The sequence below is a fragment of the Chionomys nivalis genome, chromosome 2 (assembly GCF_950005125.1).
Source record: "Chionomys nivalis chromosome 2, mChiNiv1.1, whole genome shotgun sequence".
In the NCBI taxonomy this organism is placed as follows: Eukaryota; Metazoa; Chordata; class Mammalia; order Rodentia; family Cricetidae; genus Chionomys; species Chionomys nivalis.
In genome coordinates, this window is record NC_080087.1 from 86,466,678 (window position 1) to 86,493,117 (window position 26,440).

General features: G+C 48.3%; 1 protein-coding gene and 1 non-coding gene across 2 annotated transcripts in view; both read right to left on the bottom strand.

Moving 5' to 3' along the window:
- Positions 1-297: 297 nt before the first annotated feature.
- Trnat-agu (transfer RNA threonine (anticodon AGU)) lies at positions 298-371 on the bottom strand. The gene has a single exon. It is a non-coding gene; the product is annotated as a tRNA-Thr (tRNA).
- A 1,320-nt stretch (positions 372-1,691) lies between these two features.
- The window catches only part of Wdr88 (WD repeat domain 88), a 33,663-nt gene continuing 8,914 nt past the window's right edge, over positions 1,692-26,440 (bottom strand). Inside the window, exons 4-12 of the mRNA XM_057761233.1 lie at positions 26,052-26,140; positions 23,209-23,272; positions 19,137-19,275; positions 17,578-17,707; positions 12,765-12,952; positions 11,141-11,223; positions 8,946-9,014; positions 3,839-3,931; positions 1,692-1,982 (exon numbers count right to left, since the gene is read on the bottom strand). Of these exons, the coding sequence (XP_057617216.1) occupies positions 1,836-1,982; positions 3,839-3,931; positions 8,946-9,014; positions 11,141-11,223; positions 12,765-12,952; positions 17,578-17,707; positions 19,137-19,275; positions 23,209-23,272; positions 26,052-26,140 (1,002 nt within the window). The 3' untranslated portion in view covers positions 1,692-1,835. The remainder of the gene's footprint in view (positions 1,983-3,838; positions 3,932-8,945; positions 9,015-11,140; positions 11,224-12,764; positions 12,953-17,577; positions 17,708-19,136; positions 19,276-23,208; positions 23,273-26,051; positions 26,141-26,440) is intronic.

Here is a 26,440-nt window from a genome sequence, read left to right on the forward strand (position 1 = left end):
ACTGTCCTTAGTAAGAAGAGCGCTGGTACCCACTGTGCGGCTGCAGGAAGAGGAAACCAGCATTCTTTGCAAGGCTGAGAAGCCAAAGACTGCGGAGGATGGCCACCCCCCTGTGGGAGCACTCCGTGGACAGCTATCTGGCGACCTCCTCAAGAGGGAGGGGCTAGCAGGCAACACGACGACGTCTTCAGCTAAAAGTCTTTCCAGACTTTCTTTCGCTGACAGAGAAGCGGTCCCGTGAGGAGTCTTACAAAACTGAAAGGTGAGACACAAAAGTGGAGCGTACAAGCTCTGTTGAGGCACCGCTGGGATTCGAACCCAGGATCTCCTGTTTACTAGACAGGCGCTTTAACCAACTAAGCCACGGCGCCACCCGCACGAGCAGTGCGAGAAACCGGTTCCCATTTCTAGTGACCTCACGAGCTTCGCGCATGCGTACGCATTCCTGGGCTGGCAGTGGCGCGCATGCGCCTTGAGGCTCTTCGTTTTTTGGCCAGCTGAAGGAACTGGGAAAATTGTAATTAGCTTCACGGAGCGAGCAGGAAGGGGCGAGCCTAGTTTCCGGGTCGGTCACAGTAGCATCCCTTTTTGTGCTCTGTCTTCTGCGGATCGTTTCCTGGGAATCTCAGCGGAGCCCGCAACTGCCCCAGAGAAACCCCAGGACGGGCTGCTTAGTTCCTTGGATGTCAAGTGAGCTGCGGCCATCCATAACTTCTGGACCGCTTCTCCTGGAGCCAGACACAGGATCCTGAGCTGACTCCGGGTTATTCGAAGTCCACACACGATGTGTGTGGGAGTTTCAGTTGTATGACCAAGTCAAGGCCTTCCCCATGCATGCTTCACGGTCTGGGGTCTCCATGCCAGTCTTACCGTTGGCAACAAAACCAAGCACTGCTGATGCATCCCTTCTGGCCTCACAACAGTGGGAGGTTCGTTCGCTGACCTGGTCTATGCAAAAGTGAATGCAATGTGCCCAGAAACACTTGGCTAGCGTTGTTTGTAATAACCTAGGTGCCCATCGTTGGGGATGGTGTGGGTGCGAGCGTTCTAATCAACTCCAGGCTAACATGATGAATACACTCATTGTGGTTTTCAAGATGAAAGCAACGTCAAAACTATCTGGAGGTGGGCTGGAGAGAGAGCTCAGTGCCCAGGAGGACCCAGGTTCAATTCCCAGAACCCACAAGGTAGCTCACAACCGTCTTTTCCAGGGAATCTACCCCGTCTTTTGGGCTCTGTGGGCACTGAATACATATGAGGCACATACATACGTACAGGCAAAACACCCATACACACAAGGAGAGAAACTACTACCTGAGAAGTCCCACTGACCCCTTGACACCATTACACAGACAACCAAGCCCCTAGTTCTTGAACCTGGAAGGGAGAAACCATACCCAAACCAAAACAATCACAGTGCCTTGTCATCCTCGTCCACAGAGCGGGCCCCACACATCATAGCCACCTGACATGTTCGAGTCCCAGGGCCACGTTATGGAGCGGCTCCAGACTCCAGAATATTAGCCCATAAGGTGTTCCAAGAATGAGATGGCTGGACAGTGGGATTTAGAGCTCGGAAGTAGCCAACTGCTTCTCCGATTTCCCCACACACTTGTTTTCCAAAGGAATCTAGATTTATTCTATATTCAAACCGAAGTGCTCACTGTTAAAGGGTTCTGGGGTGGGGCGGGGTCAAAGAGGCAGCACCATGCTGAGAGTCTAGTGAGGGCCTGGCCCCTGCCTCAGTTTGATGGGTGCACTCAGCTGGGAGGGGGACTCAGGTCCCCGCAGAATGCCACCATCTTCTTAGCAGGTGTTTTGTGCGCGAGCAACCATCAGCTCTCCTTAATCTCCTCCAGCGATGACGACGAAGAAAACTGCCCTAAGTTCTTCTCGTTTCTCCGGCAGAACGGACACCGGCTGTGTAGTTTAGAGGAGATGTCACTTTCAAAGGCGGGGAAAATCTGGTCACAACTTTTGCACTGCAGGGGAATATTTTCCAGAAAACAAAAACGTTGTGCAGGTCAGAGCAGAGGAAGCTGTGAGGGCAGAGTCTCACATCCCACCACCCAGCTAGCCTGGGCTGAGCCAAGGCAAGGCCTGCCATTTCCGGAGTCTCTCACCCTACAAACTACCGGGGACAGGCTGGGAGCAGAAGACCAGACATAGGTTTCTGCCCAGCCTTTCCTCCAAAGCTGGGAGGGCAGCAAGGGCTGGCCCTCACACAGCCGCATGCTTAGGAAGAGGAAGACAGGGTTGTGTCCAGTGCTTGTCCAGTGCTCCCTGCCCAAAGTGGTCCAGAGAGGAACTGTGGGACCCAAGGAGTGGTCTGACTCCATGGTATGCCAGAGATGCTGACTTGCAGAACAGAGTTAGGAGGAAGCAAGGCAACCGCGTAAGGATTTGTTTTTGCTTGTTTTCTGACAGGAAGAAATAAACCCAGGGCCTTGTGTGTGCTAGGCCACTAAGCTACGTTCCCAGCCCCACCCCCGCCATGTGTGTGTGTGTGTGTGTGTGTGTGTGTGTGTGTGTGTTTATGTTTAATTTTGAGATGGGGCCTCAATATATATCTCAGGCAGGCCTTAAACATAAATCCTCCTGCCTCAGCCTTCTAAAGAGCTAGTGTTATAGGTACATCCCACCTGGCTGGCATTAGAGATTTCCAAACTAAATAGGGCTTTGATCTATTTGTTTGTTTGTAAAGGGCATCAGGTCCCCTGGAACTGAACCACCACGTGGGTGACAGAATCGAATCTGGGTCTTCTGTAGGAGCGGCAGGTGCTCTGAGTCACTAGGTCACCACTCTACTCCCTGTTTATTGTTTAGTTCATTTGGAGACAATGCCTCACTAAGTCTCATAGGCTGACCTCCAACAACTAGAGATCTTCCTGCCTCAGACTCCTAAGCATTGGGCTTACAAGAGGCAGCCACCTCACCCAGCTCCAGACAAGGGTTTCAACCAACTGAAGTGGAAGCTGAGGCTTCTCCTCCACACTGATTCTCTTTCTAGCCAAAACACTGCCTTGCAGGTACAGAGGCTCACCTGTCTCATTTGCTACCCACCATCATCAAGCCAGCGATTGAGGCAGGGACTCTCAGCCTACATCAGAGGACTCTCAGGGGATCCCAGTATTCCAATGCACTTGTGTGTGTGCACGCACGCACACACACACACACACACACACAGAAAAACCAGGGACCACACTTTCAATAGTAGAGTTCAGGAGACTGAAGCAGGGAATCTCTGTAAGATCAAGGTCAGCCTGGTCTATATTGCAGGGTTGCAGTGAGATATCTCAAAACAATGATGATGATGATGATGATGATGATGATGATGATGATGATGATGATGATAGTGTTTCATTTCAATGGCAGAGTGCTCACTTAGCCCATGCCATGAAAGGCTCTGGTCTCTAACCCTAGCCCAACAAATAAACAAACAAATCACAAGCTGTGGGTACACTTATAACCCAGTATTTAGAAGAGTAAGGGAAAAGAATCAAGAGTTCCAGGCTAGCCTAGGATATATATCAAGCATGTGTCTCAGAAAACCAAATGAATATAAATAAATAAATAAATAAATAAACGCCCCAACACACACCCCTTCCCTCCTGCGTTACTTTTTCTGAAAGGTACTGCTTACCATGTCGTCAGGTATTTCCCTTGGGTCTGTACTCCTGGCTCACCTTTGGAGATTTAAGCACCCGCGAGGCTGGGATTCCACTGTTTGTCTATGGTTGTGTCGCCAGGGGTCCAGGAAATGTTTGGTCAGGGAAGAAACTGAATTGGTGAAGCTTAACGGATGACTTCACTGGCCTTAATTTTACCTGATACCAACCTGCTGGACATTGCAGCCCATAGTCCTCTTGTTCTCAGTGACCAAAGGGATTGTGTCAATCTCTTCAATATTCCACAGTCTCAAGGAGTTATCCTAGAACAAGTCAAACAGCAGGCCAGGGGTCACGAAAACAAACAAGCAAACAGACAAGCAAGCAAAACCACCATGGAGGCTACGGCTATAGCTCAGTCTTCAGCGGTACATAAAACAGCTGTGATGGCCCCTGTAATCCCAGCACATGGGAAGCCGAGGCAGGAGGATCAGGAGTTCAGGCCAGCCTGGGCTACACTAGGACCTGTGGTACAGCCATGCAGTGGGATAGCATTCTGTGTTCAGAATAAATGAGCTGTCAACCCCCCGCCCCCGCAAAAGACATAGAGATGGAAAATGCAAAAACACATTTTGTGGAGTGAAAGAAGCCAGTCTGAAGAGGCTACATACAGGCTGCAAATTTCATCTCTCCAGCATTCTAGGAAAACAATTATATCGATTGAGTATGAACGCAAGTTCCAGGAGGAAAACAAAGCAAAAACCACAGCACCCTCCACTAAGCCTGCTGCAAGGCTCCTGAACAGACTAGAGCTCAAAGGACGCAGAGAGTCTGGAATGTTGCAAGTCCAAAGCCAGAGTGTCACAAGCCAGCTCTCCTAGCAACTTTAACATTCCTTCATGACCCACCTCTGCTGTCATCTAAGGTCGCTGTGACTGTGAAATAAGTCCTTTGGGATGTACAGACAGACCCCTCACTTCTGTGGACCGAAAGGCTAAGATAGTACCTGAGGTCTGGAGACGAGCTGTCCCCGGGTATCTGTGACCTTCCACCCATTTATTTGGACTTGACTTTGTTCTGTTATTATGGAAACTGTTGCCACGGTAGAGCATAGAATGTGTGCTGACCTGAATCTGTGCTCCTGTGCCACAGGCACTCATGTTTGACTTCAGAATAAACGATCTGATGGGAGTTTGAGATGAGAGTTACATTTGAGTGTGTGTTGTGTGTTGTGCATGTTGTGTGTTGTGCATGTTGTGTGTACTATGCATAGTGTGTTCTGTGTGATATGTGTGCTGTGTTGTAGTATGTGTTCTGTGTGTTGTATGTGATGTGTAATATGTGCATGTTGTAAGTGTTGTATGTTGCGTGTTTTGTGTATAGTCTGAGTTGTATAGAGTAGTGTGTGTTCTGTGTGATGTGTGATATAGGTGATAAGTGTGTGTGATATGTATTCTTTGTGATGTGTGATATGTATGTGTTGTTGTGTGGTATGTGTCCTGTATTGTGTGTGATGTGTAGTATGTGCGTGTTGTGGGCATTGTGTGTTGTGTATTATATTGTGTGTAGCATGTGTAGTATGTGTTCTGTGTGATGTGTGATCATGTGATATGTATGTATGGTATGTGTTCTGTGTGTTGTGTGTGCTGTGTGTTGTGTGTGTGGTATGTTTTATGTTGTACTTGTTGTTTGGTGTGTGTGCATGTGTGTGATATCAGACAGTAAAGAAGAAACAGCACTGACAGGGATTCTGGGGTTGAAGGGGCTGAGTGAGCAGAGCATAAGGGGCTTTCAGGCAGTAAAACTCTACAGTTAGTTCTGTAGGCTGCTGTAACGACGACATGTATTCGACTAATCTCAGAGAATGTACAAAATAACAACAACAACAAAAACCCAAGGTGATACACACTAACCCCAGCACCCAGGAGGCTGAGGCAGGAGACTTACAAGCTTCCGGCCAACCTGGCTGAGAGATAGCAAGTCTGAGGTGGGGAGAAGAGAACATAACATTGTGAGCTCTGGACAATTTTTTTTTCCTAACAAAAATAAATCCCAGGCTGGAGAGATGGCTCAGTGGTTAAGAGCACATGCTGTTCTTGCAGAGGACCTGAGTTCAGTTCCCAGTGCCCACATCAGGCAGCTCGCAACTGCCTGTAACTCCAGCTCCACATGATTTGATTTCCCCCATAAATAATAAATAAAATAAAATTCCAGAAAGAAATGCAATTTCCTTGATTTTACCCCAGCAAGATTCACTTTCTTGGACTGCCATCCTTTGGAATGATAAGGTACTGAATTTATATTTGTACATTGTGTCCATTTATTCATTTATTAGCTTTTTTTTTTTTTTTTTTTTTTGAGACAGGATTTCTCTGTAGCTTTGGAGCCTGTTCTGGAACTCACTCTGTGAACCAGGCTGACCTCGAACTCACAGAGATCCACCTGCCTCTAAGTGCTAGGATTAAAGGCGTGTGCCACCACCTCCCGACTGTGTCCATTTATTAAAGCAGCTCTAAAAATCGTATGGAGTATGTTGTGTTCCATTTCCTAATTAGGCAGTTGAGACTACATGTCTTATGAGAGTCAGAAGCTGAAACTTGGGAAACAGTCATACTGGTCACTACACAGGAGAAAGCCACAGGCTTTACCAATAGTTCCTACCATGCATCAGGAAGTCCTGGCAACATGGCCAGTCCTGAGACCTCTCAGAAAACCAAACACAAGCAAACTTCAGGGCTGCAGAGATGGCTCGTTGGTTAAGAGCACTGGCTACTCTTGCAGAGGACTGGAGTTCACTTTCCAGCACCCACGTGGAACCTGTCACCACAGATAATTCCCCTTTCTGGCCTCTGGGGGAGGGCATATATGTGATGCCCGCTCGTGCGTGCACACACACAGATTATATATGTGTCAGCCCTCAGCCCTTCAGCGTTTAGGTACTTTGACTAGCACACTGGAGTTTCAAATCCTTTTCTGGCTTCCTGTGAAGATTTTAATAAAAATGCAGGAGACATAAAGCAAATGCTTACTGGGAACTACCTAATTCAATCCAGACTTTCTTCTTGTTCTTGTTGGGTTGGGGTTTTTGTTTTGTTTTGTTTTTCTTTTTGAGACAGGGTTTCACTGTGAAACCCTGGCTGCTCTGGAACTCACTCTGTAGACCAGGCTGGCCTCGAACTCACAGAGATCCACCTGCCTCTGGCTCCTGAGTGCTAGGATCAAAGGTGTGGGCCAGCACTTCCAGCTTCAAATCGGACTTTTCTAACTCATCTGCACATTCAACACACAGCACAGATGTACATTTTGACAAATTCCATGCACTCTATCAACTTTTTTATCAAAGCAAATGAAAAGTTGAATGGGGGCCGCCACTTTGACATCCCAGAGCTGGGGTTACAGACATAGCACCTTGCTTTTATGTGGGTTCTGGGATCTGAACCTGGGCCCTCATGCTTGGCAGCTTTATGTTTTGTGGACTGGGCCGTCTCTCTAGTTCCTTGATGAATTTTTGCTCTGGAAATGGAAGGTGACATCTTCCTTAAACATGTGTCTATAAAGCCGGGTGGTGGTGGCGCATGCCTTTAATCCCAGCACTCGGGAGGCAGAGGCAGGCGGATCTCTGTGAGTTCGAGACCAGCCTGGTTTACAAGAGCTGGTTCCAGGACAGGCTCCAAAACCACAGAGAAACCCTGTCTCGAAAACCAAAAAAAAAAAAAAAAAACATGTGTCTATAAGCTCGCTATCATTTCTGGCCTTTGAAATGATGCTAAATGTTAGCTTGTCAGAAATTTATATTTTCTAAGGTATGGGACAAGAGCATCCCTAACTTTATAATGTATTGAGGATGAGGCTAGAAAATGAGCAATACAGCTGAGTGTGGCAACACACGCCTGTAATCCCAGCACTCGGGAGGCAGAGGTCGGAGAAGCAGGAGTTCTAGGTTATCCCGGGCTACATACTAAATTTGAGACCAAGTGGCATATATGAGAGTCTGTCTTTAAAAAGCAAAGCAGACAAAATGAAAAATAACACCAATTTATGTACTGTTTACCCCAAAACTAGTGTCATCTCGCTTGTTTTTTGAAACAAGGTCTCCCTGTGCAGCCCAGGCTGGTCTGAATCTCTCCATTTTGCCTGGGCCTCCCAGGACCTGGGATTACAGGTATGTCCCACTGTGCCCCTTGTGCCTAGCCTCTTGACACAAAAGAAGTTATTAGTTTTGATAAATCCTATTTTCTATCTTTAATTGTTTCCTTGCTTTAAATATTTTTAGTTATTCTTACATAAACATGTGTGTGCTTGTCAGTTTATATGCATCGTGTGCCTGCAGAAGCCTATGGGGGGCACAAGGTGCCCTAGAACTGGAATTACAGATGGTGTTAGTGCTGGCATTTGAACTCAGGACCTCTGGAAGAGCAGCCAATGCTTTAACCACTGAGCCATCTCTCCAAGTGCATGTTTCCCTGTGCTTTTGTTGCCATACTCCTGAACTCACTGCAAACTCAGTCATGCAGTTTCTGGCCAACATTTCCTTTATTTTGTACAGTGGTCCCTCAGTGTCCATGAGGAATTGTTCCCAGACCTCCTACCATGAAGGACACAACAACAATGAACAACAGAAAATGCTCCGGTCCCCTGCATAAACGGTGTCATAGTTGCATGCAATTTACATCCACACTCCTGTATTCTTTACATCATCTCTAAGTTGCATATAATGCGTAAGAGGCTGAAAGTGGATGTTAGACTATTGTTTAGGAAACAAGGTCTGTGTGTGTCGGGTATAGATACAGTTATGTGTGTGTGCGTGCGTGTGTGGGTGTGTGCGTGGATGTGTCAGGTATAGATACAGTTATATATGTGTGCATGTGTGTGCATGCGTGTGTATCTGTGCATGTGTGTGCATGCATGTGTGGGTGTGTGCGTGAATGTGTCAGGTATAGATACAGTTATATATGTGTGCATGTGTGTGCATGCGTGTGTATCTGTGCATGTGTGTGCATGCATGTGTGGGTGTGTGCGTGAATGTGTCAGGTATAGATACAGTTATATTTGTGCATATATGTGTGCATGTGTGTGCATGCGTGTGTGTCTGTGCATGTGTGTGTGTGCGTGTGTGTGTGTGGTCAGGCAGTGGTGGCGCATACCTTTACTCCCAGCCCTCAGGATTTGTTTTAAGGCAGGGTCTCTCTACTAGCCCAGGCTGTCCTTGAACTCACAGAAACCTGCCAATCTCTGCCTCCTGAGTGTAGGATTAAAGATGTGCACCGCTATGCCCTATCTCAAGTCCCAACAAACACGATCAACATTTTAAGTCTGCCAAAGCTTGCTCGCTTTTACCTTTGAAGCAGAGAGGATCCATTTCTTGTTGTTGCTAACGGCAACATCCGTCACCCAGTCATCATGGCCCTGAACACAAAAACAGTTTAACAAAGACCTAGGAGAAATGCTTTATAAAAACAACAGAAACAAAAAGTCAGCAAGCCTTTGCTTATCATAACTTGGTTCCATCAACACTGAAGGCGGAATACAAGCCATGAAGATGGGGGCCTACGTGCCTCTATCAGGTTACTGTAAACGTGTTTTGTTTTGTTTTAAATCATACCACAGGGCTCAGAAGAAGAAGGAAATAAAAGACTATATTCTCCTCTGTCCCAGGTCTTTGCTTGCCCGTGTTGCTCGAGAAAGTGCCTCTTGAAGGCTCTACCATGTAGGATCATCCACAGCTACTTAAGCAAATGAGGGGCTGTGTTCCTCAGGTCAAAATAAAGCCTGAGTCGAGCTGGTGTTGGTGGCGGTGTTGGCACACACCTTTGATCCTAGCACTTGGGAGGCAGAGGCAGGTGGATCTCTGTGAGTTGGAGACCAGTCTGGTCGATTTACAGAGTGAGCTTCAGGACAGCCAGGGCAACACAGAAAAACCCTGTTTTGAAAAAGCGTCGTTATCACCCTAATAATCATAAATAAAACCAGAAGGGACAGGAGCCACTGCTCTGTGACATCTGTGATGTCTGGCTCTCCCTCAGCATCTTTCTGTCTCTGTGAGGCAGCAGATCCGCATAAGAAGGAAAGGAGCAGGAGAGGTTGGGTTGCTGTGCTCAGCAAAAGGGCAAGGGAGCTGACTTAGTGGGTAGAGCGCTTACCACACAAGCCAGGGGATCCAAGTTAGATTCCTGCAACGTATGTAAAAGTAGGAGAGAGCTCGCCCAACAAAGCTCTCCTTGGACCTCCACGTGCGCACCGTGCCGTGGGTGTGTCTTCACACACTCCGCGGGTGCACGCGATGATGAACTCGATAGGGGTGGGAGGATAGAAAGCAGAGAAGAGAGTCTGGAACAATCCAGATGGGGACAATGGCGTTTTAAGCCCAGTAGGGCTAGCGTTCAGCATGGAGCTGTTTGTTTGCGAACATGGAAACTCCCTTTGTCCTGGCATTCTCGAGACCTCGGCATAGACGGCCTAGCCTCGGGTGTATGGGGTAGGGGTGGGATGAACGTGGGCTACTCAAGAAGTACAGACATAGGGTCCCTGGAGACTCGGAGGCTGAAAGTTAAAGATGACTGGGTGACGGTATCAAGGGTAAGAACTCCAGCACTAGATTCTTGCTGGGTTGGATAACACCCTGCTTACTGTGGAGAACACTGGATGCAGAAGACCACTGGCTGTGGCAAGTCCTCACGGTGGCCTCTGAGTCTCTACACAGGGTCTCCGGTTCTTCCCTACCTATCCAGTGTCTTTCCCCCAGGTCTCTCTATTGCCGTCCAGATCTGAAATCATGAGCTTCCTCTACGTAGCCTGCCCCTCACCCACTGCGGGTCAGTGCCTGAGTCCCTTTCTGTCACATGGCTCCATTATTTCTCCCCACCCATCACCATTGGTGGTTAATTTGCTGATGTCTTTGTCCTTCCTCACAAAGGTGTCAGGACACTGGGGGAGTGTCTAGGTCTGTTCCATTGCCTTAGCCTCACTACCAGGAGTGACAGACCACACCCATAATCCCAGCATCAGGGAGGCTGAGACAGATCATAAGTTTGAGGTTAACCTGGGCTACATAGCAAGATCTTACCCCTTCCCCCCTCCTTTCCCCCACCAAAAAAGAAAGTTAGACCTGAGCAGTGGTGGTGCAGGCCTTTAATCCTCACACTCAGGAGGCAGAGGCAGGCGGATCTCTGAGTTCAAGGCCAGCCTGGTCAACAAAGTGAGTTCCAGGACAGGCTCCAAAGCTACAGAGAAACCCTGTCTCAAAAATCGATGAAGCCGGGCGGTGGTGGCGCACGCCTTTAATCCCAGCACTCGGGAGGCAGAGGCAGGTGGATCTCTGTGAGTTCGAGGCCAGCCTGGTCTACAAGAGCTAGTTCCAGGACGGGCACCAAAGCTACAGAGAAACCCTGTCTCGAAAAACCAAAAAAAAAAAAAAAATCGATGAAGGAAGGAAGGAAGGAAGGAAGGAAGGAAGGAAGGAAGGAAGGAAGGAAGGGAGGGAGGAAGGAAGGGAGAAAGAAAGCCAGATTCATCGCGTTGTGCAGGCACGGTACCTTCAGTGACAGCTTCCGGTAGCCATCTCCTACATCCCAAATAGCCACAGTATTGTCAAATCCACCAGAAACGAGAAAAGAGCCTGCAATACAAAAGGAGGGAGTGGGAACAGAGCTGTCTTCCTCCATGCTGTGGTAAGGCTAAAGCAGGCCCCGGTGGCACTGCCATGGCTCATGCTGAAAACATTGGGGCCCTTTCCTGGTGCTACTCGGTGACGCCCAGTCAGCTATAGCCCTTCCTTTGTTACTCAGGGTAGTCAGCCAACCCCTGAGAATCAGCCAGCCACTGAGCGCCCCTGCTTGTAGGAGCCATGCAGGCTTAAGTTCCTTCCTGTCAGTGTGTGCTCATGTTAGATATGGTGGTGAGTGCTTACAATTCCAGTACTTGGAGTTGGGATGAGGGGGTCTGAGGCCAACCTGGGCTACAGAACTGGCCTTGCTTTGTTTCATTAATTATTACGTGTGTGTGTGTGTGTGTGTGTGTGCACATGTTTACACAGTACCAAAAGACGATTTTTGAGACTCCTTCTCTCTCTCATCATATGGGGCCCAGGGATTGAACTCAGGTCATCAGACCTGGCAATAAGTGACTTTACCCATGAAGCCATCTCAAATACCCCAAGACCTTATTTTAAAAACAAACCAAAATCCAAGGGGAAAAGCTAAACAGCTGCTTCCCTCAAAGGGCCCTGGCTGCACCTTCATTACTGAAGACGGCTTCTTGTCATTGTTCCCCTTCACCCCCATGTCACTTCACCCAGCAGCAACACCTCAAATTCCTGTAAAGAAAGAGCCCCCCTCTTGTTCTCAGTACCTCTGGTTTACAGGGTACTAACCCCCACCTCTAACTCTGGAGGCAGACCAATTCTGGCCAATCAGAGCCTGTCATCCACTGCTATGTGATTGGCTCAGAGATGGGTGTGTCCCAAGCTGAGCCAATGCAAGCCTTCCCTGGGACTTGGTGTTGACATCATCAGGCAGAAAAGCGCTTCTTGAGGAATGCCGGTGGCCAGAACCAATGTGGCTTGGAAACCCGCGAGGCCATCCTCCCCCCCCCAACCCCCCACCCCCGGAAGGGAAAAGCTGAAGAAGGGAGAAGCAGAAGGGGCCGGAGGAAGAAGACTGGTGTGCGAGACCGTGGTAGGAAGCATCCTTCCCATAGAGGATATTCCGTACTCAGGATTAAAACCTGACGGAATCGCAGACATTGACAAGTGTTTCCTTTAAGGCAATGGCTCTTGTTATTTATAATACACCTGGGGGAGCTTATTAAAATGCAGAATCTTGCAGCCCCTCCCCAAAGACTGGAATTCTGTTCCTCTGGTTTGGGAGTCAGATAACTGTATTTCAGCAAGCAAATTATTTAAAGACCAACCACACTTCGAGAAACACCACTTTACGGCAATCTGTATAATAGTTTATATATACTCAAAACATTAAAGGTTTCTTTTGTGGTTTAAGCCACTTTGGGCTGGGGTTCCTGCCACTGGAAAGCATGTATCCATGAATTCCTCCCCTGGCTTGGGGTGCTTGGGGAGGGATGAGGGGAGCACCACCCTTCCTGCTAGAAACCTGGGAAGTCACCTCTTTTCTGCACCAGGAACCCTGCGTGCTGGTCACTTACTGTCTCTGGCAATGCAGCAGGAACTCACGCAGCCCTCGTGGCCCCTCATCAGAGTCACACAGGCGCCACGGTTTCGAAACTCCCCCGTGTGGATATTCCATATTTTTATGTTTTTATCCCAGGAGCTGGTGCAAAGGAAGTGGCCACTGAAGGTGAAGCAGCAGTCTGAGATGGTATTGGTGTGCGCCCTGAAACAAAGGTGGGGTGCATGCTAGCATGCCATGCCAGGAGACCCAAGAACACTCCTGATGAAACTCTGGGTGGAGAGGGGAATGCCACCTCCCAAAGAAAACCTCTTGAAAACAGCAGGAGATAAATGATTCTGCAGAAAGGCACTTGCAATGACCAATTTCTCATCAAAACCCTGGAGGGGCTGGGAAGCTGACCCCAGTGGTTAAGAGTGTTGGCTGTACTTCCAAAAGACATGGGTTCAATTCCCAGCACCCACATGGTGATGCAAAACTCCTTTCCAGAGACCCTGACACCTTTTCCTATCCCCCCATAGGTGCCAAGCACATGGTGCACACATAAAATAATTTTTTAAAATATGTATTTATTTATTATGTATACAATATTCTATCTGTGTGTATGTCTGCAGGTCAGAAGAGGACACCAGACCTCATTACAGATGGTTGTGAGCCACCATGTGGTTGCTGGGAATTGAACTCAGGACCTTTGGAAGAGCAGGCAATGCTCTTAACCACTGAGCCATCTCTCCAGCCCCCACATAAAATAATTTTAAAAAATATTGCTGGGTGGTGGTGGCGTATGCCTTTAATCCCAGCAATTGGGAGGCAGAGGTGGGTGGATCTTTGTGAGTTTGAGGCCAGGCCTGGTCTACAAAGCTAGTTACAGGTCTTTATGAACCAAATTTTAAAAAGAAGAAGAAATCCTGGAGCCGGAAGAAAGTGACCCAACAGTTTACTACAGAAAAGCACCATCAGCGCAGTGTGATGCCCCATGCCTGCAATCCCAGTCTCCAAGAGGCAGAGGCAGGAGGCAGCGGCACTGAGACTTTGAAGCCAGACTGGTCTGTGAGCTCAGAGTCAGCATGGGACAACACAGTGAGACTTTTAAAAAGGGGGTGAGGGGGAGGGGAAAGGAATGTCAACCAAGAAAACACCCAGCCAGGTACACTTCAGAAGTGAAAGACACATCGAGGCTTTGTCAGATGAAAGTTCTCCCCACACGGCCTCACTGTGTAGCTCTGACGGTCCTGGGATTTGCTGTGCACACCAGAGTTGCCTTGAAGATCCTCCTACCTCTGCCTCCTGACTGCTGGGATGAAAGATGGGAGCCACCTAGCCCCCCACGATAGAAGGTCTTAAGAATTTATTGCTCTCAAAATAGTGATGGGCCAGCAAGATACTCATGAGCAGGCTATGGCTCAGCCTCTGAAGGTGCAGCCATGGTGGAGGCTGTGGCTCAGCCTCTGAAGGTGCAGCCATGATGGAGGTTGTGGCTCAGCCTCTGAAGGTGCAGCCAAACTCCAACAGCCCGTGACCTGAGTTTGGTTCCCAGGACTCACATGGAGGGAGGAGAGAACCAGCTTCTGTAGTTCGTCCTCACTGTGGCATGCATGTGGCACAGGAATACACAACTCTGTGTGTGTGTGTGTGTGTGTACATGTGTGTGTGTGTTCCTCCCTCCCTTTCTCTCTTTCCCCCTCTCTCCTCTCTCTCTCTCTCTCTCTCTCTCTCTTGCACTAAGATAAATAATTGTTTTTAAAAATGTTTTTGTTTTTAAATGGCTCAAGAGAAGCCGATTGGTAGTGATGGATCTCTGAGTTCAAGGCCAACCTGGTCTACAGAGTGAGTTCCAGGACAGCCTGCTACACAGAGAAACACTGTTGGGGGAAAAAAAAGGAAAAATAAATAAAACGCTCAAGAGTCTTTTTCTTTTTTTTTTCTTTTTTTTATGATGTATACAGTGTTCTGCCTGTATGTCTGCTTGCACGCCAGAAGAGGGCACCAGATCTTATTACAGATGGTTGTGAGCCACCATATTGTTGCTGGGAATCAAACTCTGGTCCCCTGGAAGAGCAGCCAGTGCTGCTCTAAACCTGAGTCATTTCTCTAGCCCCTCAAAAGTTGTTTTCTAAGTAGAAAGGACTAATGAACAAGGAGAACTTAGAACATAAGACAAGAAGCTAGACACGGAAGAAGTGACACACAAATCCAGATTTCCCTTGCCTTGAATTTTCTAGTGATGGTTCCAGAGGGTCCAGCGCCCTCTTATGGCCTCCACAGGCACCACACACTTGGGGCGCACAGACAGAAGTGCAAATCAAACATCCATTCACATAAAATAGTAAGTAAAATTTTTAAAAGATTAAAAGAGCTAAACGTAGCAGCATAGTACTGCCATTTGACCCACCATTCCCACTGTTAACTCTCTTCCAGCAGAGCTGAAAACAGGGGCTCAAACAGATGCACAAAAAACTAATGCCCATAGCAGGATATCTGAGAGGCGTTTCTGTGAGGGCCCACAGCTGATGGGGCTGATTGGACAAAAGCCTATACTATGTGACACACCACAGCTCCCAGTGCCACCAGGACCAATGAAGAGGTGTCCAGGGATGGGAAGGATAGAGGAGTGAGGTGGTTTGTTTGTTCTGTTTTGTTTTCAATTAACTTGGGGGGATTTTCTTTTAATGGAGGATACAGAAGGGGGGAGGCAGATATGGAGGGACTGGAAGGTGAGCAGGATTCAGGTGCATGATGTGAAATTCCCATTAATAAAGAATTATGATATATTTTTATATATTTATATATAAAGCAAGTAACCATCAACAAACCAATAAACAAAAGGTATATATTAATACCAATATGTGTGTGTATGTATGCATATTCATATATATATAATGGAGTAATACGCAGTTAGCAAGAAATGAAGTTCTGCCGTGTGCTACTGCAGGGATGAACCTTGAAGACCTTAAGAGAAAGGAGTCAGTTACTTGAGGACAAATATGATTTCATTTATATAAATATCTAAACTAGGCAAATTCATAAAGGCAGAAAGTGGAATAAGGGCTCCCAGGGGCTTCAGGGAGCGGGAAGTCATTGCTTAACGGATACAGTTTCCCTTTGGTGTGGCGAAACATTTTGGAAATAGATATTGAAGGTTGCAAAACACTGCGAATGTAATTCATCCGCTGTACTGTGCACCAAAAGAATGGTCAAAATTTATGTTGCACGCATTTCATCATAAATAATGAAAACGCCATTTCCCCCAAACTGCTTGGTTAATTTTTGTTTTTTGTTACATTTATTATTTAGTGTGTGTGTGTGTGTGTGTGTGTGTGTGTGTGTGTGTGAGGGTGTGCATGTGTAACCCAATGAGTGTTGCTGATCAGAGATCAACTTACAGGACTCGGTCTTCTCCTTTTACTTGTGGGTCCTAGGAATCGAACGCAAATTATTGGTGTTGGCAGCAAGCCCCTCCAGCAGCTGAACCATTTCACTGACCCCTAAATGGATGGGTGGTATAGTGTGACAGACAGGTAAGGAGGGGGTGAGGTAGTAACTGCTGGGGAAGGAAACTGAACGCCTACAAGACCAGAGATGTTCTTCACCACGCAGCTTCTTCCCTTGTACCTTCCAAACATGCTGTGTTCTGTCTCACATTCTCATACATTTATACATTTAAAAAAGCCACCTGCTCTTGTCAAAAGTTGCTAGGAATTTAGCTACGTCAACAGCAACACGTGAAATGAAGCATAGTCTCTTGCATGACCCCAGAGGCCTCATCCCGGAAAGCAAACCCCAGCGCTGAGATTCTGAGACCCTCCCTCACCTCTCCTTTTGCCTGCTAAAAGCTACACTTCCAGGCCTGCATTTAACCTGGCTTTAAACTACCTGCTGCCTCGGTTGGGTTCATTAGCGCAACTGAGCAAAATGGATCGGGGCTTCCGCCCACAGCCTGTGCTGGGGCAGCCTCTGCTACCCCATTTCTTTGATGCCAGCACAGAGTGGCTCTAAGGAGCAGTGGAAGAGGGGAGCACAGCCTCCTGCCTCCGTGTCCCTCTAAACGTCCATGCGATGCGGCACACGCCGAGGACCGTTCTTCCTCTGCCGTACCTCTGCTCATTTCAAAAGGTGAGGAAACCCGGGTCCATGCTCACAGTCGCTGACCCGGGAAGGAGGAGCTGAGCGGGGCAGACAGGGTGACAGGTGTGTACACGGTATGCGATCTTGACACCAGCACCCACTACAGAGGGCTCCCCCGCTAGACAGCGGCCACCAGCAAGGGTCACCCGGATCCGAGTCTCACTGTGGAGTCTAGACTGGACTTGAATCTTCAGTCTTCTGCCTCCCCGTCTCTAGTGATGGAATCAGAGATAGTGCCACACTGCCCGGCTGAACTCCACTGTGTTGTTGTTTGGAGACAGTGTTTTCACTGTGTAGCTCTGGCTGTCGGGATGTAGACCAAGCTAAACTCTCAAACTCGCAGGAATCTGCCTGCCTCTGCGCCCTCGGCACTGCCATTAGAGACGTGCATCACCGCCCCTGGCCCCGAGCTTCGTATTTTCATGGAGACCCTGGGCATGCTTACTAGTAAGAGTTCACACAGGAACAAATGCATCTGAGACCCTGCCTGGCTCAGCCCCTAAGCTACAGTGATGGCTTCTCTCTGGTCTCCTGGGACCCCTCTCCCCCATCTTGGGACCATCCTGAAAATGCCTCTATTGGGACACCGGCTTGTATGTGGAATCCAGGAAGGAATGCAGAGAGACATCTCTCCCACCTTCCTGCTGCAGAATACTGCTGCCCACACCAACACCTCCCGCCCCGCCCACCGGGACCCTTCTCACTTGGGTATGGTAAACAGCGTGGCTTGGGATGTGATATCCCAGATCTTGATGCACCTGTCCATGGAGACAGAGGCCACCTTCTGGCTGTCAGGGTCAAAGCAGCATGCTGTGATGGACCTTTTGTGATGATCTACACACAAGCAAAGTGACATATGACCTCAAGGGAACGACCCGGGGAACTCTACCACCCGGGGATGCTATAGGAACAATCCCAGTTTTCACAAGGGACTGTCCACCTGCGCGAGCATTTCCTGCTGGCCTACTGTGTGCCGGGCTTTCAGCCCAGCTGACCTGCTACAGGCAACCACACAGCTCCCAGTTCAATGGGAGAGAAACCCCTTGGTGTGACCGGCTGCGTGCCAAGGCCCACGAGAGGAGTGCGTGGTAGTTCCTGGCTGGAAGGAACCTCTAAGTCATCCACGGTGTTATTTCTGGAGATGGGGTGGCCTGTAAAGAAGGTGGGTGTGTAACTAGGACTTGGGAGTGTGAAGGCAGGCGAGGCTAGGAAGGGATCCATTAATAGGAAAGTGCAAAATGCTGAAAGGTAATACGATAAAAATCAAAGATGTATGGGAGATACACACACACAAGTCAGAAAGGTCACCTAGCAATGCACTATTAATAATACCTCTGGGCTGGGGTGTGGCTCAGTGGTAAAGCCCCTGCCTAGAATCCCCCAGTGAGGGGCTGGGGTGTGGCTCAGTGGTAGAGCCCCTGCCTAGAATCCCCCAGTGAGGGGCTGGGGTGTGGCTCAGTGGTAGAGCCCCTGCCTAGAATCCCCCAGTGAGGGGCTGGGGTGTGGTTCAGTGGTAGAGCACCTGCCTAGAATCCCCCAGTGAGGGGCTGGGGTGTGGCTCAGTGGTAGAGCACTTGCTTGGGATGTGCCAAACCCTGATTCCATCCCCTCAACACATACATACTAAACAGCAATAAATACTACCAAGAAGAATACAAAACAGGTTCTGCCACCTTTTACTTACTGATTTTTGGTTTTGTTTTTTTTAAACAATGAAGGGTTTTCTTAATTTTCATTTTGAGACAACTGCAAAGTTACCATATAAATATAAGAAATAACATAGAGAAATCCTGCATGCTTCCCCCCATAGTTACATCCTACACCACAATAGCATGGTGTCACCCAGGAAAATGATGCGTGGTGACCGTTGTTTTTATATCTTAAAGATGTAAGTGTGGGGGCCGGAGAGATGGCTCAGTGGTTAAGAGCATTGCCTGCTCTTCCAAAGGTCCTGAGTTCAATTCCCAGCAACCACATGGTGGCTCACAACCATCTGTAATGAGGTCTGGTGCCCTCTTCTGGCCTGCAGACATACGCACAGACAGAATACTGTATAAATAATAAATGAATAAATATTTTTAAAAAAAAAGATGTAAGTGTCGTTTTAAGAAATCATCTCGAACTCCTCACCTTCCTGCCTCCACGTGGTGCAATTTTTTATATGCGTCCGTGGCTCATAGCGTGGCCCTCAGCCCTGGCAGTCTCGGTGTAAGAACCGGCTGAAGATCCTTGCTGCTGTGTGTAGGGAACCCGACCACCTCACCTTTGATCTGGATCACGGTGGTGATGTTTTCTGGATCCATCAAGCAGATGCCGCGATCCACATCCAGGGCTGAGAGCACGTACTTTCCGTCGGGAGAGAATTTACAGCACACTACGAAGGTGTCATGCCTGACTTTCCACTGCAATGAGGCAGAGCCCAAAGAGGACAGCGCAGCTGCTCAGCCATCTCCAGCTTCAAGGGGATGCTCTCAGAGATCTTTCAATGGACTGAGCCCAGCCGTGCCCTTATTAAATGGGGCCAGACCCAGAGCTCACTTCTGCTGGACAGAATATGGCAGAAGGGACCACGTGGCACTACATTAAGAAAGAAATCAGTGACGCTGGGTGTGTTGGAGCACATCTGTAATCCCAGCTTTGGGAGGCTGAAGCGGGAGGATGGCAACTTCAAAGCCAACCTGGGCTACAAGTGAGATCCTATCTCAAAGAGACAGGAAGGGAGGAAAGGAGAGGGGAAGAAAGGAGAAGGGGAATGAATGAAGAAAGACAGAGATAGAGACAGACAGACAGACAGACAGACAGAGTGGGAGATTAGAGTGCTGTAGAGCTGTGGGGTAGTTCCGTGGTATGGTATGGTGTGTGTTTAGCATCTTGGGGCTCTGGATTATATTCCCAGCATCCAAAAAAAGGAAAAATAAAATAAAAAGAAGTTGGGCATGGTGCAGTATGCCTATAATCCCAGGACGTGGCAGACTAAGGCAGGAGGATTCTGAGTTCAAGGCCAACCTGAATCTCAGAAGGAAAGAGAGAGCAGGGTAGGGAAAGGAGAGAGGGCGAGGATACTTGTGGCTTGTTCTTTGTTCTTTCTTGGATCACACGCTCCATGAGCATTAACTGTCATGTCCTAAAGACACACACACAGCTCCACGTGGCCCTGGGGACCCACAAGGATATGAGCAGAGGACTCTTGCCAACAGCTGTGGGATGAGCTATCTTGGAAGGGGATCCTTCTGTCCCAGTGGGGACTTAGTGCAACTGTAGCCCCAGATGACACCATCACTGGGACTTAGGAAGGGACTGAAGCCAGAACCACCCCGGTAAGCTGCTTCTAGATTTCCAGAAACTGTGTGAGACTGGAAAAAAAGAAATGTTGGCTGTTTAAGGCAACCAAGTTTTGGAGCCATTTGTCAAGCAGCCTTCGCTCACTAAGTCATCCCAAATGCTGGCCAGGGTCACGGGTGATTTGTGCAATAAAAATAAATAAAAGGACTTTTTAAAAAGAAAGGTGCTTGAAATAGAAATGTTAGCCAAAGACGGCAGCGGGAAAATCACAGCAGAAAAACATAGACACTTGAAAAAATGCTCAAAGTCAGGAATAATACATAAAACTTTGTTTGTTTTTTTTAACCTACCACATTGGCTAATTCTTTGAAGTTTATGACACCTGGCTTGTGGGATGGGAGAGAGTACCCCCTTTTTGAATGCCTAGACTGTGAGTTGGCACAGCTGTCTGGAAAGAATAAACTAAGGTTTGTGTTTCTATATTGCTTACATTAGCAATGAAATCTAGTCATATATACCTGAAGAGATTATACACACACACACACACAATACATACATACATATGCAGGGCTGGGGAGATGGCTCAGCAGTTATGCACACCTGCTACTTTTACAGGGGACTGGGTTCAGTTTCAGCATCCATATCAAGCAGATTACAATTTCCTATAACTTCAGCTCCAGGGAATATACTGCCCTCTTCTGGCTGTTAGAGGTACTTGTACTCATGGGGTGCACATATATACACTAGGGTACAGATGCCTACACATATAATCAATCAGTCATATCCATACATATGTGTGTATCTATCTAGGCAGAGCTAGGGAGATGGCTCAGGAGGTAAGGCATATTCCAGGAAAATGTGAGGACCAGAGGCCTCTGTAATCCCAGCTCTTCAACAGGGAGATGGGGGCAGAGACAGGAATCCCAGAGGCTTAAGAGAAGCTATCCTGGTGTATTGAGAGAGAGAGAGAGAGAGAGAGAGAGAGAGAGAGAGAGAGAGAGAGACCAACCTTGTGTCAAGAATGGTGGAACATAAGGACCAACACCCAGTGTTTTCCTCTGACTGCACAAGTGTAGCTTGGCATGCATGTGCTCACACACGAGCACGTGCGTGTGTGCAGACACACAAAACACACACACACACAGATTTAAAATAAAAATTGTTGTTAAAATAACAACAACAATAATAATAAATGCATGCCTACTTTGCTTAGCAGTAGTTGCGTCAGCCAGGCAGGAGCAGCGGCTCAGGAGGGAAAGGCTGACAAGCCAGGAAACCTAATTCGAATTCTCAGAACCTACATGGTGGCAGGAGAGAACCAACTTTGACAAGCTGTCCTATGACCTCCATCTATATGCCATGGCATGCGCACAGGCACATGCACACACACACACACACACACACTCCTTATTGTAGGGGACAGAGAGGCAGGGCCTACCCCATCTATACTAAGTCCTGTGCATTGATCAGAAAGGGCGACAGAAGTCAGCCATGGTGGTCATGTTGGAATCCCAGCCCTCGAAGGCCGAGGCAGAAAGATCAAGAGTTCTAGGCTAGCCTGGGCTGCATAGCAAGTCAAAAACAAACAAAAGCAGAAATGTGTACAGAAAAAGACACACCAAGATGTTTAGTCCATGAATAATACTTAAATTTTCACAATGGGGAAAAGTTGAATATTCAGGGTTTTGTTCCTCCTTCTCCTTCTTAAGCTTTATTTATTTATTGTGTTTGAGTGGTTTGCCTGCATGTGTGCATACGCACCACATGTGTGCAGTACCTGTGAAGTTCAGAAGAGGGCGCCACATCTCCTGGAACTGGAGCTATAGGAAGCTGTGAGTCACCGTGTGGGTGCTAAGAACCAAATCTGGGTCCTCTGAAAGAGTCATAAGTACCATTTCTCCAGTCCTCTAGTGATGTGGGATCCCCCTCGATATGCTGTGAATACCACTGACTAATGAAGAAGCTGCTCTGGGCCTGTTGATAGGGCAGAACTTAGATAGGCGGGGAAGACTAAACTGAATGCTGGTAGAAAGAAGGGCGAAGTCAGAGAGAAGCCATGTAGCCCTGCCGGAGACAGTTGCCAGAACTTTAGCCAGTAAGCCACAGCCTTGTGGCAATACATAGATTAATAGAAATGGGTTAAATTAAGAGTTAGCCAATAAAAAGCTAGAGCTAATGGGCCAAGCAGTGATTTAATTAATACAGTTTCTGTGTGGTTCTTTTGGTTCTGGGCGGCCTTCCTCCAATACACTATTACTCAGTTTTTCTATGCAGCCCAGGCTAGTCTTGAAAATGGGTTCCTCCTGCTTCTGTCTTGCCAGTGCTGGGATTATAGGTGTATACCACCACTGCACCAATGTAGAAACCTGTGTGTCTGTTTTGGAGAGAAGGTCTCACTCTGTAGACGAGGCTGGCCTTGAACTCACAGAGGTTCACCTGCCTCTGACTCCTGAGTGCTGGGATTAAAGGTGTGCGCCACCACTACCTGGCTAGAAAGGTCGTCTTAAAAAAAAAATTGGAGAGAGAGAGAGGGAGGCAATGAAGACTGACTGAGAGAGAAGCAGGGGAAGTGAGGTGTGGGACAGGAGGTACCAGAGGACCCCTGAGCAGGGCTGAGACAGTCCAGCGCTGTGGAGAGCGGGAGAGAGGACTGTGGGGAGAGGTGGGTAGTGGCCCCATCTGTGACACATAGAGAAGAGACTGGAAACAAGCCTAGAGCTTTGGCACATCAGCTGCCTAGCCTTTGCTCTGTGGCCTCAGCCCCACTTCCTGCTCCAAATGACTCACAGGGGAACTTGGGGTGCCATGGCCAACCCACTCTTGGTGTCTTCCTGCAGTTCTGAGAGCAGCCCTTGACCTGCCTGGGGTGGAAACCGTTCTTGCCCAATACCCACCCTTCTGCCAGTGCATCCTCTAACCCTGCAGATGAGAATGTGTCCTCCCGGAAGCTGGGGCTTCTGTCATTGCTCCCGATCCTAGGTCCAGCCCACAGCCCCCAAAGCCCAGTCATGATCTTGTACTGTGGCACCCTCACTGAGGCAGGGCATACGTACCAGAAGCTGACCCGTCTCGACGTCCCAAACCCTCACGCTTTTATCATACGACGATGCGACGATCCTGGAAAAATCAAACACACATGACACCTTAACAAGAGCACACTAGAGCCTGTGGTTCTTATGAGGGCTCTTTCCCCCTTTTATGATTTAGGAGCAAAATTGATCTTTCTTTTCAAACTACACTGGGGACTTGTGCATCCCCTCTGAAAAATGGTACCTAATAGCACCAAAGACAGTCTGGCACCATTATCTTCCTTACCTTCCAGACACTCCAAAATAGTCTTCTATATTTAGGGTTATAAAAATAACATTTTAGGGGCTGGAGAGACGGCTCAGTTGGTAAGAGCACTGGCTGCTCTTCCAGAGGGCCTGGGTTCAATTCCCAGCACCTCCATGGTGGCTCACAGCATCTGACTGGAGAGCCAACACTCGCTTCTGACCTCCACAGGCACCACACACATGACACACCGCAGGCAACACACACGTACCCACAAACCTTTAAAACAAAAAAATATATGGATAGGTACAAAATTTCTCCTGTCATTTGCTATTTTCCTTTAAGGTCATCTTTCCAGCTCGTAAGGATCGCACAGATCCCCCTCTGCTCACGTATGTCTTTGTACAGGAAGATGCTGTCCAGGACAGCTTGCTATGTTCTGAAATTCTCTCACACAGTCAGAGACATGCACATAAATGTCCTGTCGGGTTTTGGATGGGAGGAGCTGCCTTCCAAGAGTGGAAGGCCTGGTGGCCAGCTGGTGGTGCGGCTGGGGGGGAGGGTGTCTGTCTTTACTCAGGGTTAATCCACAGATGGGTTCATATTTTGGCGGCATTATTGGGAGGTGGTGTGAACTAGGGTGTGGGACAGGTTTACAGGAAGTGACCACTGGGGTCATATTTTGGAAGGGCAGATCTTGTCCCTGGCTTAGTTCTGTGTCTCTGCTCCTGGCCTGCTGTGAAGTGAGGGCCTTTGCCACACTGGGTCCTCCTGCTGTGACATCACGCTCTACCTCTGGTCAAACGGTGGTGTCCCCTGTAAAATCATGGGCTCGAACAAACCTTTCTTTCCTAAGGTATTTTTTGTCTCAGGATTTGTTCCAGTGACAAAAATTCTGTCTAGCATGCGTACCATTGTCTAATCTGTGGCACATGGCCAAGATTTTCCTCTTATAAAGGTCTCCAGGGGGCTAAAGAGATGGCTCAGAGGTTAAGAACATTGGTTGTTCTTCCAGAGGTCCTGAGTTCAATTCCCAGCAGCCACATGGTGGCTCACAACCAAAGGTCTGGTGCCCTCTTCTGGTGTGCAGGCGTACATGCAGGCAGACCACTATACATTATAAATAAATCTAAAAACAAAACAAAAAACTCCAACTGGCTGGTGGTGGCACATGCCTTTAATCCCAGCACTCAGGGGGCAGAGGCAGGTGGACTCTCTGTGAGTTCGAGGCTAGCCTGGTCTACAGAGCAAGTTCCAGGACAGCCAAGACTACACAGAGAAACCCTGTCTCAGGAAAAGAAAAAGATCCCCATAAAGTCTGAATGTGCCACACTAACCTTTAAGATGCATTGTCTAAAGAATTGCGCATAGGTGTGTGTCTGTGTACAGGCGTGTGCACGTGAGTTCAGGTGGCTGCAGAAGCCAGAGGAGTCAGAGACCCTTGGAGCTGGAGTTCCAGGAGGTTGTGAGAGACACCGGGCAGGTTCTGAGCCATCCCTCCAGCTCAGTGAATCCACTTTACAGTCCCATCTCCCACCTGTGTGAATGGACTTAAGGATTAACTAAAATAAGCCCAGCCCGAAGTGTGTGCACTGCCTCCCAAGTCCTGAGCTGTCCCAGACAGCAGTGTGGGCATCCACCTGCACTTAAATACATGCAGGCAAAACACACATACACATAAAGTAAAAATAAATAAATCCAAACCAAAAAACAAGGCTAATTTTATACCAACTTGTCACAAGCTAGAGTAATCTGAAAGGAGGAACCTCAATTGAGAAAACACCTTGATAAGTTTGGGTTGTAGGGCCCAGCCCATTGTAGGTGGTTCCATCCCTGGGTGCTGTAAGAAAGCAGGCTGAACAAGCCATGAAGAGCAAGCCAGTAAGCAGCTCCCCCCACCCCGCCATGGCCTCTACATCAGCTCCTGCCTCAGGTTCCTGACCTGTTTGAGTTCCTGTCCCAATCTCCTTCAATGATGGGCTGCAATGTGTAAGCCCAATAAACCCTCCCCTCCCCAACTTGCTTTTTGGTCATAGTGTCTCATAATAGCAATAGTGCTTCTGACTAAGACAAGGGCCCAGGCTAGACCAAGGAACTCTGGTGTAGCCACCACGGGCTTTGTGTGACCATAGAAAAGACCCTTTTGTGAGGGAAATTCAAGCAAAGTTTCATGGGCCATGCCTGTCATCCCAGCACCTGGAGGGGCTGAGGCAGGAGGACTGCTCCAAGTTTGAGGCAGGCTGGGTTACATAGTGAGTTTCAGGCTTGGCTGTTCTGTAGAGTGAGGAGGCCCTGTCTCAAAGAAGCAGAAGAAGGGGTTGAGGAGGAGAGGGAGAACGAGGAGGAGGGGATAGGGGAGAAGGGGGAGGAGCGTAAGGAGAAAACGGAAGGAAAGGAAAGGAAGCCTGGGTACTTAACTACAGCAAGTATTCTATAATGTTGCTATCTTGTTACACACACTTGTTGTTCAGACACCACGGAAACACTGAGGCCCACATCTGGAAATGTGGTTGGTGTATTTGCTTAAACAAACAAACAGAAACCTGCCACTGCTCTGCAGGTACCTTGGCCTGCCCGCTGACTCTCACTTTTCCCTACCAGTGTAAAAGAGACCGGATGTCACCTTCTGTTGTCTGCCGTGATACTGCATTCTAAAACAGGAGCTTTGGGGCGTGGCTGAAAGTCCCACATCACCGTTCCATCCTCAGAGTCCTCCAGTGAGTCGGGGGAGAGAGGAGAGACAGGGTCAAGGCTCAGGTGTGAAAGTCATGAACTTGGGTCAGCCGGAGTTCCTAGCTAGCCTGTAGCAGAGCTCTGGGGCTTTCCCACATCCCAAGTGTGAGGGACACTCCATTACCCACAGTATCCTCAATAAATACCCGCCCCCCCCACACACACACACAGTTCCACAGGCACTGATGGACCCTGGCCATGCTGGGAGTCAACTTGTGATCATTTTCTCATTTTGTACTGGCCAAAGAGGCTCCACACTGTCAGTACCCTCAAGAATTT